The 15436-nt window shown below is 39.8% G+C and overlaps 1 protein-coding gene across 3 annotated transcripts in view; it reads right to left on the bottom strand.

The window, feature by feature from the left end:
- The window catches only part of LOC137139144 (arginyl-tRNA--protein transferase 1), a 45178-nt gene that overhangs the window by 18042 nt on the left and 11700 nt on the right, over nucleotides 1–15436 (bottom strand). For 2 of the 3 annotated variants that reach the window (XM_067525973.1, XM_067525992.1), the window contains 3 exons: nucleotides 10160–10192; nucleotides 4905–5086; nucleotides 1547–1646 (listed from right to left, as the gene is read on the bottom strand). In XM_067525973.1, coding sequence (XP_067382074.1) covers nucleotides 1547–1646; nucleotides 4905–5086; nucleotides 10160–10192 — 315 coding nt within the window. Of the gene's footprint in view, nucleotides 1–1546; nucleotides 1647–4904; nucleotides 5087–10159; nucleotides 10193–14417; nucleotides 14547–15436 lie in introns of all 3 variants that reach the window. The other variant, XM_067525982.1, reaches the window with a different exon arrangement.

The following is a 15436-nucleotide window of genomic DNA, read 5'->3' as shown; positions in this document are numbered from 1 at the left end:
GGGTATGCTTTTGAGTAGTAGCCCCTACTTTTGTGCATTTCTGTAAAGCATATAGTTCAATATATGAACTACATTTGTTTAAAACATGTATTCATTAATGCATGTATGCCACACATATCTGGTTGCTGAGTTATAGTTGCCATCAGCAGTGTGACCTCTCTTTCAACCTTTAATGTCTTCAGCAGCTTTGTCCTCTCTGTCCGCCTTTCTACCTATTCTCTATCCCTATTTTTCCCTCTGACACAGTCTACATTGGGACTCCCTCCATCACATCTTTTTAATTTCCTTTTGTATTCATCCCTTTTAACCTTAGGTTTACCATGTATGAGTCAGCTTGATTAATGACTTTTCCAGGTACTTTTTAGTTTAGAATGCATAATTCACTTTTACCTCGAAAGAGACAAGGATCTCTAGTCATACCCATTCTACATCTTTCTGCTAATTTATCTTTTAAGCAGAGTATCTCTATATGATTTTCTCCAAAAAAGTACACTTAAAATATATCACCAAGTTAGATACACTGAGTGACAGCAAAACAGCAATACCTGGGAAAAAATACAGTCTCCAGGATTCATGTGAAAATGACATGTAAAAGCAAAACTAGGAGAGGAAACACAAGGGGGCTGTTCTTCCTCTGCCTTTATAAGCACTCAGTTGGGAAATGTATTTTCTGCTAAGAAAATAGAGAGCATTGGGTTGTGATGCAGAAGGCCGCGGGTTCGAATCCCACCCCACGAGCTGTGGCTGTACCCAGCCACCAAAGATCCCAAGCCCATATAAAAAAATAGGAGGGTTGCGGCAGGAACAGCATCTGGCATAAAAACTCATGCCAAATCAACGTGTGGAACTCCTGAAGGGACAAGCCAAAAGCCGTTGATCTTCAAGAACATAGAAAGAGGAACACGCCACTTTAGTCAATGTTCTGTTCAGAACCAGTTCAGTGAGAAAGGGCTAGAATATGTAGTCAGTGTGTGAGAACGTGTTTCTTTAAATTGACACTGCTACATTATCAATCATCGTGTACCAACAAAAAAGGGATAATTTAGTGTTTTACAGTCTGTCCTTTATAAGAGATGTTGGAAGAGGACAGATGTGTTGATCATTTATCATAGTCAGAGAGATGTTGTGACAGTATAGGCTCAGGGTGAAACATTAAAACACCAAACAATATGTTATGTAAAAAGGCTTTCATATCAAAATGTTATTCATAGATCACTGACATTTTGTAGATCTGAGCAAAACCTTGCTCTTTCAGTGAAATCTTGGAAACAAAGCTTGAGAAAACTATCTTGTTAAACTCACTGCTATGTGTCTGTTGTAAGCCAAAAGGAAGTTGAATTTTAAAAAAAATGCTTAAAAAGATAATTTCTTTTATTTTATAAAAATATAGGTAAACGTTTCCATGTCATCTTCAACATTCAGCAGTTGTGACAACACTGAAGTCATTTGAGCTCCTCATATGGACATCTCTCTATACGAATCTGACTATAGAAAGTAGAGAAAAAGTGAGAATGTTTTGTGCATGTCAATATGACAAAGTGCCTACCTTATAACGCATCTTGGGACAGGAGTGAATGTAAAAGCCCAGGTAGTAGTAGCACAGCTTGGCTGACTCTTTCTGCAGCTGCCTGGTAAAAGCGATCTCCCTGTGGTGGGAAACACACAAACACACCTTTTCAGAAACAGCACACATACATTAACCTTGTGTTTATTTCTTGTACGGAGTATTATACTAATATTATGTACTGAGTCAACGGGTGATAATGCTATGTTGCAGGCAACGACCTATTATCTTCCCAATTTAAAATTAATAGTTCAATGAATGAATGAATAAACCCTATGATTTTTGGACAAACCTTCCTTTATAAAAGGCAGTGTCTGTGTGCAACTTAAATTACAATCTGTTTTCTTGCATGTAAATAAACAGCATATGTCATTAAGAAATAGTTAATAACAGCAGCTCTAAGTAAAGCAGTTCCCAAGTCCAGGAAACAAACTCCCACACCCAAAAGGGCAGCTTTCTGGCTCTCATTTTATTACACAAAAACAACTACATTTTCTCTATCGGTATTGAGCTCTTGAGCGGGATAAAAAAAAAGGGAGAGAGCATGTAAAATAAAGATTTAGAACTTTGGAGATTTATACAGCTTCTTCAAATACAGTAAATGTCTTCCCTGCTTTATTTTTCCTCGAATAGTTTCTTCCTTAATTGCATCCTTTTACTAAAAGCCTATTTTTCCCTTTCCCTTGCCGTTTCCTTCACTATTCCATAACTAAATTCCAGCTCTTCTTTCTTCTTCCTTTTTGTTTCACTCTTCCTTCCACCCCTCTGTTTCACCCACTTAAATAAAGGGGAGAACTCCCTTTCTTAAAATACTTAAGAGAGAGAAAGGGGCCTTAAAAGAAAATAGATTCACTGAAAAATAAGACATGGGACAAAGCAGGCCAAGCCTAGGAGGGGGGGGGGGGGGGGGATATATAAAAGAGGAGGGTCAAGAAAGAGAAAGGGAGGGAGACGAGAGGAGGCTAGAGCGAGGTGCTAGAAGGTCACCCACTTGCTGCCAGGTTCCTGGGTTCCCATCCCCTCTCCACAAAAGGGCCTGGCAAGCCTGAATTGGGGGAGGGGGTCAAGAGAGGCGAGGGGCCCATTCACAAAAAGCCTTGCCCCCCTCACTTGAGGCCTTTACACCCACACCTCCACCCCCATGGCAGCAGCTTGAGTCTGCCATTATCCCCTCTTCAGCCATCTGACACTCCAGCACAAGCCAATTATCAGGCCCTCTGCTCCTCCACAGCTTTCCTCATACTGATGTGCATACACACACACACCCAGACACAAAGGGCCCATAATAGTGCATACCATGAGGTGCTTATCACAGCCTGACATACATGCAGAAACATTTCTTTACCAAACACAAAAGGACAGTGTTAATTAGCCAGACCCGAATCATGCAGACACATTTTTAACTGAAAAATAACACAGAATTGCAGTTTAAGTGTGCACTGTATATACATAAAAAGTACTATGGGTCTACAGATGCAAGATTAGGAGAAGTTGATCAGTAATGGTCGTGTAATCTGAATCCATTTCCACTATATTAGCTGTCCAAAATGCTCCACTGGGATCCCCTAAAACTGTACAAAGTTGCGATCTAGTCAAAGTCAAGCAAACTGATTATTCAACATAATAACAAAAAAGTTACTTTGCATAAAAAAACTTTGAATTTTTGCTGTAGTTTGCAGATTTGATATTAACACATTTTTATTAGCACAGGAAACAAATAATATTAGTCTTACATACTAGCAGTATTACACATTTTTTATTTTATTTTTTTCTTAGACTTCCTAACGCAACCCTCCCCAATTTTACCAGGCTTGGACCGACACTGCACAGCTGGGGATGGGAAAGGTCTGTGTCTTGCCCAGAGACACTTTGACATATAGCCTGGACCCGGGATAGAACCACTGACCCTGTGGTCCGTGGACGACTGCCTTGGACATTTATATCAAAATATTAATGTATTGAATATCTGCAAGTACTGACTGTTTTGCCTGGATCAAGATCAGGTGCAACCCAACATGATCAGGACATCCCTCTAAGGAAGTGACACCAGCTGGTTTTCCTACAGAGTATTGTCTCAGGCAACTCATTATGCGCCTCTTTTCTTCTTCTCCTCCTCCTTCTGCCCTCTGGGCTCATTGCAGAATGATCTACACTCCTGTAAGATATTTGTCAACATCCCCCTCTCCTGTTTGTACTGCTGAATCACAGCCATACTGATTTAAACTCGACTGTATTATAAACATAACTATACACGCTGTGGCAAATATATCCAATAAATTGAACTTATGTAAAATTATACATACATTATACATTATATATTTGTTACTGTTTATTAATAGAAGAAAGCAAAATTCTATTACACACTGTAGATGTAATTTGCCAGGAATATTTTTTAATTTGAACTACACTAAACTTTGTTTGGGGTTGAACAGCTCCAGTTTAGCTGAGCTTGCTGTGGAAAACGGATAAATGTTTGCACAAGTTTCAAAATATGTGTGTTTGTATCCATTTTGTACTGTACGTTTTGGACAGAGTTGGCCAGGCTAAGCAGACTAGGGAGTGTTAAGACTTGATCAAAGGCCTAGGTTCTGGTGTCTGTAAACAAGCGGGAGGATTTCAGTCCTGCTGGCTCCCTTCTCCAAGGCCTCCTCCACACACTGAGTACTCTGTGTTAATCTTGCAGCCAGACTCTTAAAATAATAAGCGATGGGGAGATATGCCTATGATGACCAGGGTGTTCCCTCTATATGAGCAGAGCATGACTGTTTTAACTGCTTGGCTGATTTAGCATACAATCCACACTTAAATGAGCACTAACAACTCACATACTAATACCTGGACACAGACTGTAAAGCCAAAAGCACCCAGTCTCCCACATCTGTGGTGAAAATTATTTTCACCACAGTTGTGGGAGACTGGGAAAGATTAAAAGTGAAGAAGAAGAAGAAGAATTTTGGCAACAAGTAAAAAGAAAGGACTAATCAGAAATAATTTCTTGAAAGTAGCAAAATGTTGCATTTTTGTCTAAATCATGCACCTGTTCATTCTATAATTGCTGGTATTGACTCGATTTAGCTAAATCTCCACTGTTGTCTGGGTCAAAATCTGAGTCACGGTTGACGTGATATCTGCAGCGAAAACTGAGAATGATAATTCTTGTTTCTTAACCCTCTGAGCAAACTGCAGCAGTCTCTTTATGATATAAAGAAATGAAAGTAAGGTCCTGATTTTATGCTATTGGGCCTGCCATTCATCACCGCCATATGTGTACAGCAAATCTATGAGATCCTCAAGCCATGGAAAAGGGATGATTTGGCTTGTTTAAGTTGTGGCAACCAACCTGAGAGCAGAGTAGGAGCCCAGAGACAGTGAGGCAAAATCTGGGTGGTAGTACAGGTAGACAGAGGATACACAATTAGGCAGAATATCGATCACGCCCACCGCCACAATGCGCCCGTCCAGCCAGTATTGCTGGTGGAAGGAACCGTAGCCCACCTCGGGACCATCTGGAGAATATTCTGCCTGAGGAGAGGCAAAGAGAGAAATACAGTAAGAGAAGGTGGTCACTGGTCAAAGAAATCATAGTACTCTGGTGTATTATATAGTTTGTATGTAAAATGTATGAATCATAGTGGAATGAGCATGTATTTAAAAAACCTTTACTTTATTCCAGATTTCTCTGTCTCATACATGCACACACATACAGTAAACACACCTGTACGATGGCTTATAATCAGGCTTTTCCCTGCCAGGACTCACGCATTATGTGTGGGGGTCTACAGTAGCCTCACATTCAGCTTGCTAATGGCTCCCAAATGTGGAGTTAGAGCAGGAGCAGAGTGGAGTTGTGGTGGGAGGAGCTGGCCACAGAAACACTCCGGGAGAGGACTTTTTAATAAAAGACCCTACATGAGCGAAATTCATTTCACCAGGTGGTGGTGGAGTGTTGCCAAGCTTTCTCCTATATGTCTGTTTCTGCTCTTTCTATGTGGGATAAAAGAATGCAGGCATAGGTCTGCACCCGCATGCTGCAGACTACACCATTAATAAAACACTTAAGTGTCTGACACACATTTCTCGTAGGGATCCACATGCTGAGTTTTTCAATCAGGCCATTTGACTGCTTTTATCACAGAGGCTTAAGACGAGAGGCCTAGGGTTAAAAGTCATATGAAGCTAGGGTATTGGTTTATGTTTATGCTCATGAGTGTGCGTGTGTGTCTGTCACTCTTCAGTGCACGGGTAACAGGATATTTCTCCTTCACAAACATTCATCTGGACCCAGTTAAGTAGTGCAGATGCCGCTAGTTATCACAACACAGAGGTAGCTCACTAATCCAATGAACCACTGGGTCCACACTCTGACCAAACAGAAACAAGGCACATATACATCAACACATACTCCTCTGTGACTCAGGCGGGCTTGCCATCACCAATTGGGTGAACGTGCCTCACATTCCTCCTTAGCACCTTGTCAGGTTTTCTTAAGTAGGGCTGGCAGTAAAAATAAAGTTATATCCCTGTACCTAAGGCCCCAGATCTGATTACATGTTAGAGACCCTCATGCCCAAAACAGGCCTACTAAGAACAGATTTGTTCTAAAGCTACACGAAGTGCAATTTTCAAATATTTAAAAATTTGTTAAATAGTAGGCACAAACTAAATTCATGAGTAGTCCAGACCTGGTATAATAGTCATAATAGATTGTGTTGTGTGTAGGTTTTAGCATTTTCATTTGCATATTTTTCAAAGCAACTTAAACTTAGTAGTTAAAGAGTAAAGTAAAGAGTAAAAGGAAAATTCTTTATTCAGGTCACTGTCCAGTATCATCCCCAACCAACAACCAACGGTGTATAATCACCTACTGTATACTGACATACACACTAATATTTTCCTGACAGTCATCCACTTGGCTTCTTTGATTTAGAAACATGTTTCTATTATGACATTTTGGTAAATGACTTTTTCAAACACAGCAGACCTGCCAGTCTTACATGGCATTTTTAGGGGCCTAATTACATCTTATTAACATGCAGCTCTTCCTGAGAAGACTATGTTCAGACTTGTTCTGAAACAAGCAATTTAGGAAACGCGCACAGTTAAATGAGTTTGGCTAACAACTTAACACTTGTAGTTAAACCTCACAGAAAAATATAAGATGATTTAGGACAATAATATGAACATGTTCTTACTGTACATAAGGCTTATGTGTGTTAAAGCGTCACAGTCTCCACATCTGGAGCAACCACTGTACCCTTTCTTGCATTGAGTATGTGTGTTTCTCAAGTTTTTAGAAACTGTCTGGGCAAGCAAGCAGCCTGTTATGTCTTGGCACAAGTTAGCCCAGAAACACTGGAGGCTTTGTCAAAAGGTCCATCTGTATCATTTAGAAGTTGTAAGTAAAAGGGAAGAGTGAAGTTTTTTTTCCCCATCTTAAGTATATATGCTGGAGCACAATTACATAAATGTAAATGCCAGAGTAATAAAATTAATGGCTGTATGAGTTTGTATATTTTTTGTAAGATCATACCATGTTCAAGGTTGATACTGTCTGACTGACCTGTATCACCTCAGACGACAGCTTAATGGTTGTGTCCTTGCCACTGTGACAGGACTCTAAACATTCTCTGGCATACTTCAAACAACCCCTTAACTTCCCCTGCAGCACCAAATCGCTTTCATATGGCATAAATACAGGGCCACGTGAGCAGCATGCTTATCTTGACAAAAGAGGTTTTTTTCATCCCACCAAAGCCTATTTTCTGTCTTTGTTCGATTTGTTCAATTCACAGCAAAGCCATCGAAGGGCACTTCATATTGTAAAAATGTGTCTCCTAGTTGAAATGTTTCGTATTTTAAAAAGGGCATTACTGTGTGTGACTGAAAACACATGTTGATCCAAAGTCCCAATTTGGACAAAGGGGAAGACATTTCATTAATGCAATGAAACTTCACAAAGCATCTGATCAAAGCAGTTGTTTGGAACATTCTTTTCCAATGTGACAAAGACTTGACATGAGCTTAAAGAGTTGGAATGTGACAGATATTAGCTGAAGAACAGACTTTTGAAGTAGCCTAAAAGTTTATTGCATTTCTTACAACAATAAGCAAATTACACAACATTTTTGGGGTTAGTGTGGGTTTTTTTTTCAGCTTCTCTGACCTATATTGTGTGTAGTATTTTTGATAATAAATCTAGCTATTATCTGTCTTATGTTGCTGATAAAGATATGACTACTGTAATGTATGGTTCTTTGGTTGAGCTGGACAGATTTATAATTGGTAACAGCTGTAAATAAACACATTGAGTTAATTAATTGCATCAGGAGGAAAATAATAATGAAAGGACAAGTCTTGACCAAGTTACCACTTGTTTTCTCTTTTCTCACTGAGTTGTTATACCCACTGTACCAATGACACTTTTGTCATTCTGGCACCGATCAACAACAGATGCAGAACTAACATGCTTAACTAGAACTAACAAGTTCATGCCGCATAAGTCACATCACCAGTGCATCTATTATTGACACTGTGCAAAAATCATAATTCTCCCATTAGAAAAACATAACATTTGCTTTACTACTAACTCATTTACATAACTCGTCTGCTGTTTTGCTCTATATACAGCTGGTAGACTCTTCTGTGTTTGGCTTACATCTGAACCATGTAGAGGGGTCTGTGTGTTCACTAATGTGGTATGTCAGCTGCCGCATTCCCTGCAGATATGTACATGTGTTTCTTTACTTTATGAACATTCATTCTCTTCTTCTCAGGAACTATTTGGGAAAGTGAGAGAGAAGACCAAAACACAGGAGGACAGAAGGGGTTACAGATGAGTGGCAGAGGACCCCATAAAATATATTCAGTGACTAATTGGCTGTTGTGTGTGTGTGCGTGTTTGACCCTTGGTTAGAAACATTAGGAGGCTGTAAAGAAAAATATATTAGAAACAGAATAAGTGCAATCCCACAGAGCCAAAAAACCAAGAAATTGTTCAGCACATGCCACTTTGTCCTCACCACACTCAAGTGCAGTGACAGACACCTGTAGAACTCATCATGCCTGAAGGCACGGATTTGTCACTGTTAATCAGACAGTACAAATATGTTTGTGTATGTATATGTGCACAAATGCATTAAAATTTTAATTGTTGATGTTAATTGCTTCTGAGCTTCAGCACAAATTATCTGCAATTTTGGTGAAATGGAACACAGCAACGGGTGAACAAGTCAGACAACTTGGGTCTCTAATTAGCAGCAGCTGAATTTGTAAGTATGATTTTTGCATACATTTGTAGAAATGCAGGCATACATGTGAGATGATGAACCACACAATATGCAGGTCCATGTGGTGAGTGTCTGTGAGTGTATTTTAATAGCACCCTGATTGAAGACAGATGGAGGACAACACGCAAAGGTAGCAGAGAAAGCCACTCATAATAATGCTGAAATGGAGAGCATTTGGAGAGAGACAGCATAACTTTGAGAGGGAGATCAGAGGAAGAAATAAAAATAAGTTGGATAAGAGAAATCCAAACGAATGGAGACAGGGCTCTAAAGCTGTCTGACAACAGGGGACAGTAGAGGCAGGAAGACAAGAGGGAATGTAAAACAGCATATGTGTGCACGCGTGTGTGTGTGTGTGTGTGTGTGCAGACTTGTATAACTCAGTGTGCCTGGCCGGCAGCCTTGACGAGGTGATAAAAGCTTGTTTCCTATAAACACTAATGATGTTCATTAGTGATGACCTGAGGGGGGCCACGGGGCAGCACAGAGTGACTGTGCTTGTGTGTCAGTCAGAGTGTGCTCCTGGACCTCAATCCTATTAAAGTGGCTGTTATAAAAGCCTATCCTCAGTGTAATTGCGGGTGTAATTGTCCTGACCCAACAGGTCCAACAGGCTGCAGCTCACTAGGTTTAGTAGGTGCTCAATGAAGTCTGCCTGTGTGACCACAGAGAATACAGTCTACTTACATTAAACACAGAAATTTCATCAGAGAAATATCAGCAAGATGAGATCAATTAATGTACCAGAAGCTGACAACAAAATGTCCATAAAGTGAGAATAATTGCTTCGTTTTTCTAACTCATGTAACAGCCTTTTGTTAGGTCCTGTACTGATGCCAAGGAAGCTGCCTTATCAGTCTGTAATCTGTACCACACCACACAAAGTGAAGCGCAATTGTATGTCCCACTCTGTCAAAGCTATAAAAGGGCTGGTCTAAAGACCTGGTGTTCAACACAATCTGGACACCACATTGTGCTGTGCACCCCCTTCACTTACACAAGGGTAAATTAAAACCCCTCCAATATGAAAGTAAATTCCTTCCTGAATCCTTCTCAATCCAGTTGGAGAAAGAGAGAGCAAGGGTGGCTGGATGTTTAATGTGTGTGCATTTATTCCTTTTCCAGTGTTTTTGATGAACAGGTAAATAGTAAACTGTTAAACATTTTAAAAATTATCATCACAATTAAGAAATGAATATCACCAGGAAGATCTTAATTGTGCCAAATCATTACAGGCGACACATTCAGACAAACAGACAAATATTTAAAAGTGGCCTTGAACTGTCAAAAGGCCAAAGGAAATACATACCTCTAGTGGTGAATCACAGAGAAATCTCCGGAACTATGGAGGAAGGCAAAGGTGAGGGGGAACAAGGAGAAAAAACAGTTAGTTCTCTGGGTCACCAACTCCTTTAAAAAGGCATAAATGAAAACCATACACATCTCCACTTACACACAGTTTATCCTTGCCTGTCTTCCCCTTGCTCAGGTGTCACATATCAAATACAGCCCCACTTTTCACAAAATGACGTAAAAGTAATAGTGTATTTTCACAAATGAGAACATTTAGAGTATCTACTAAAGCTCACAGTCTAGGCAGGACATAGTGACAGTTTAAATGACCAGCATAATGTCAAAATAGCTAATCTCTTCACAGTTTAAAATGCATATCAAATATCATTATCTGTGGAAATATTAAATGACTATTTTATTCTAACTACTCTTTACAGTTCTTTTTCTTATTTAATCGCCATTGTTGAAAGCAGTGTGTTTACAGATGACTTGACCTGCAGAATTGGAGGACAAGCTTCGCAACAGCTTTTGGTTTACTAAGTCTATCTCACCTTTACACACACACACACACACGCACACACATCCTACAACTGCTGTTTTAATGTATAGATCTGTCCCAGAAAGAATGTCATATTTTTTAATTGTTATGCAATAGTTAACTGCATAAAATAATAGTGTCACATGATATCACCTTCTTAACGGTATTTTCGAAAAAGTTTCCACCTTACAGGACCAATGTGGACATCTGTTCAGTTGACAATCATTGTTGCTCATGCGAAAAAATGCCTATCACATTCTCCACCTGCGTAACCATGCCAGTAAAGTTTAATTTCCCACTCCTAACTATGCAGAGACTACTGCTCTGCCAGTCAACAAATTACCAACAGCAATGCCTCCCAGTGTGTAATACTGCTGAAGGGCACAAATGAAACTTTTGTTTAAAACGCCAAAAAGAAAAAGTAAATGGTTTACCAACTGAACAACAGCTGCAGTTATTAGATGACATCATTTATAGAGGCTATTCTACAACACTAGCTGCCCTGTATGGGACCAAGAATCTTCAACTGACCTTGTAGTAAAATGCTGTATTTTCAAATTAGACAAGTTGTCTATGAGTGTTTAGAGGCTGTTGATGTATGCAAATGCTTACTTGGATGTGTGAATTAAAAGTTCTGTCTTTAATAGTCTTTTCCCAGCTTTAACGGGCACTCATCAGGGGGGTTATGGGCAATCATACTAAGAGGGATGAGCAGAGGAAGTGTGCAGCCTTCTACTGCTGTGTCAACCCTGGTTGAGGCTGCCCTCCTGGAGCCTGGCAGGGCTGACCCCTCTCTTGTCAACAACAAACCAGACCACATGGTCCTGACAGACTGATAGTGACACACAAATGCGCGCACACACACACACTATTACTATAACACATACAGTATGGCTACAAATAGAGCCATGTCGAGAGTACCTTCTGGAATGTTTTCATCACCAACACATGGAGCCCATCACTTTCTCTCGAACTCTCCCTTTCCTATAGTAAACACTCATCTGTGCACAATTAGGAGGGCAAGCAGCCATCTCAAAACACACACACAATCTGTCGTGTCTTCACTCACACATCTACTTAAGCCTAAGTTCTACTCAGACCTTTAATTATTGCAGTCTCATCTTGTCCAAATTGCTTTCTATATTTGAGCGACATGGTGGCTCCGTTAGTTTTCTCATATACTGTATAAAGAAATTAAAAACAACCCCAAAACAGTTTTTCCTTATGACCAAACATTTCTTTCAGAGTCAAGAAGAGCACAATAAACCAAGCTGCAATGCAATAATTAGAGCTTTTCTGACATATTAAGTAGATCTACAGTGATAATGCTGCTTATAGAGAATGATGCTGAATTTCTCTTAGTTTTCAATAAAAGTACTACAAATGGCTTAGCCCTCATTGATTTCTTGCACTTTTATTGATGCATTTTATGTCTATCCCTCAGCTTTTTGCATTTACTTTTTCCCCCATGCATCTTAGTTAAGATCCTGGCCATGAAGAAATAAAATAGAGTTAACCAAATTTGTTTTCCTGAAAATTAAGGCCACATGTGCAGGAACTCACAGTCATGGCTCACCACAACAGTTAAGTCCAGTAAGTGTGAGTAAATGTGTATGCATGCCTGTGTTTTTATGCGTGTCTAAATACTGTATGGAATAATATCTGGCCCCCTCCTGTTCTGGTATAACAGGAAATGCATACGTCCTTAAACAAGCAAAGCCATTCATCTGTAGTAAACCATATTGGCTAATCAACAGCTTTCAGCTTGTCCCTTCAGGGGTCGCCACAGCGGAGGTGTTCCGCACATTGATTTGGCATGAGTTTTTAGCCGGAGGCTCTTCCTGCTGCAATCGTCCCTTTTTGTCCAGGCTCGGGACCGCCACCAAGGTCGCCCTTGATGGCTAGGTGGGACCACAACTGGTTGGGTGAGATTCAAACCCACAGCCTTTTGTATCCCAACCCAATGCTCTACCACTGTTCCACAAGAGCCCCTTTAACACCATAATGGCTAATGACAGTACAGTTTTGGCAGAGTAATTCAACTTGTACAAAATCTCCACTATTGCCTGGATCAGAGCCAAGCTGAAAGTATTCCAGATTCTGCCTCGTAAAACTTTAATGGATTAATATATACCTTTACAAATACTAAATGACTTAACTTCCTAGGTAGGAGATACAGGCACAAAATGGCATGCCACCAAATGTGCCATCATCAGATATACAACATGTTTTCGATTTCTTTATGAATTCCAGAGGCTTATGCTCTTCTGGGAAGAGAGCAGGCGAATTAACCGGCAGCTTGACGAGCAAGAAAATAAAATCAGCAGTGCTCAGTACTGTGGGCTCAGGAGTGGTTGTTACAATAATGAGTAAAACTATGGGGAATATAGTACGACTGGTACTGGTCTTCTTAAAATTAACTGCAATGGCATGAGACAAACCATGGATAAGGAAACATGACATCCCAAGGGCTGTTATTAATATGAAACAATACAAAAAGCTTTGTCTGGTGGCTGATCCAGGCAGGAGGGAGGTCTTGCATAGGGACTCTAAATCTAGAACATCCCCATGAAGCAAAAAAAAAACCAAACCAAACCAAAACAAAACAAAAAAAAAAACAGCTGAATATAGGAAATGTCAACTCATGAGCTTAATTAAATTTGTTGTACTGTAATAATGTCATCCATTCATTTTTGTTACAACACTACTTAAAGTAAAGATGTCAAAATGCTCGTCATGAGTGATTATCACATCCTTAATATCACTGCGTTCTTCCACTATACTACATTCAGTTTATATCCAAACTTCAAAGTCTGTCAAAAAAAACTTTTCTTACTTTCTGAAAATTTAACAGACAGCAGAGTTGTTTGTGTAGGTCCACACCTTCTCATTTTGTATTTTTCCAGGTTTTAGTCCTCCAGTTTAGAACCCATCTGATTCCAGTGTAGTTCTAAAGCTGAAGCTGTGTACACAAACACCCGCTCCCTATTAATAGAGCTAGTGTTATGGCACTAGGAAAGAATCTGCCACAGTCTGCCCAATCTGACAGCTTTTATTATTTATTAATTACATTACTTTTACAAGCCAGAGATTTCAGTAAATTACCAAGGCCTGCTGGCAAGAGGGTGGAGGAGGTGGTTGGTTTTCCAGCCCTAAGGGACAAAAGGCCCTCTCAGGTTGGTATAATTGTCCAGCAGTTCTGCATCCTGCCTCAACTTTATTTTCTCTTTTTTTATTTACATGTAAATGGAGAAACAGGGATGTGTGTGTATTTATAATTTTTAAAGCATTTACTGTGGTTTATATATTCATTTTCAAACGTTAGGATTTTATGCTTGTTTCACTTTTCTTTTCTTATTTATTCCCGCACAAAACTTCTAATTCATTACATAAATAAGTGAGTTCTGGCTATTTTACAGTGTTAATAGTTTACACATGACACGTACAAGAAGAAGAAAAACTTCCACTTAATGTGTACACAGCTCATGAGACATACAGTGGCAAGGACTAATGGAGATGCAATTATCTGAGAAACCAATACCAACTCTTCAACACTAAACAAACTAATTTCTATTAGGATGGAAGTAACATTGTAGTCGAGTTAAACTAGAAAAGAAAAAAACATGATAAATGCAGAATTTAAAAAAATACTTTATCTCTAACATAATAAACTAGAACAAGCATGTGCAGTGGTGCCCTACAGTACAGCAAGTGTTGAATTATAATCATGCAGTACCTCACTCTCACTACATTCGCTGGGGTCATCACCATGAATGGCCATCTGGTAGCAGGTGTACAGTGCCACCGACTGCTGATAGGACGCTGTGAATTGAGGGTCCTCAAAGCTGACCGGCACTAGCCTCACCTTCAAGCACAGGGTGTGGAGAGTAGGGAGCAATAAGGTGGAGGAAGGTTTTAAAGGCGTTGACAGTAAATATGAGGACTGTGAGAAGTTTAAAAATTAGTCAAAGAGATGATGAATGCTTTGCGGGAATGGACAGTGCAGGAATCAACAAAAGAGCTTTTATAAAACAGTGTTACACAAGTGTTTTGGCATCTCTGGGTTCACTTCAGTCTTCTGGTCCTTCAGGGAAACTGGTAACACACCAGGTCTGTTTTGAGTTTGAAACATAATTTAGTGTTTTTATCAGATTGTTGCACAAATGAATGCAAGAAAACAATGGGATTCTAGCAGACTGAAAATGTGCTTTTAAAAAATTAAGATGTTGGGCAACTTGAGGATGAGGCTAGTGCACTTCCCAGCTATTACCATAGATCGCATGGACGGGATCAGATGCGAATTCATGAATCAATACTATATCAGTGTCTTAAAAGTCCAGAGCAGCAGAAATTCAAAACCATGTCTGAATGGTTCATCTAAACTAGACACATACAGACATTTCCAACAAGGTAAACAAGGCTAAACAGACTGCACGCACAAAGAAAATTAAAACCTCATTACCAGCGCCTTGTCCAAACATAAAGTGAAATTCTTGTTCAGACACAGAGAGTGATTAGGAGGGAAAGGTGACCTGGGGGGGGGATAGATGATATACATGTAAATGTGTGAAGGTCAGCAGGGTTCAGCTGACAAACCAACCCCCCAAAAAACTGTAACAACTCAAGACTACCAACCTAGACACCTGGAGAAACACTGCTTTCAACCCATGGCATATGGAAGCATTTTCAGCTCCATTTCCTCTGCCTTTTACCACCACTCTACACATACGCTCTCTTTAATACTAACATATTCTT

Source organism: Channa argus, chromosome 1 (genome assembly GCF_033026475.1).
Source record: "Channa argus isolate prfri chromosome 1, Channa argus male v1.0, whole genome shotgun sequence".
Taxonomy (NCBI): Eukaryota; Metazoa; Chordata; class Actinopteri; order Anabantiformes; family Channidae; genus Channa; species Channa argus.
This window is presented reverse-complemented; position numbering and strand designations above follow the sequence as displayed.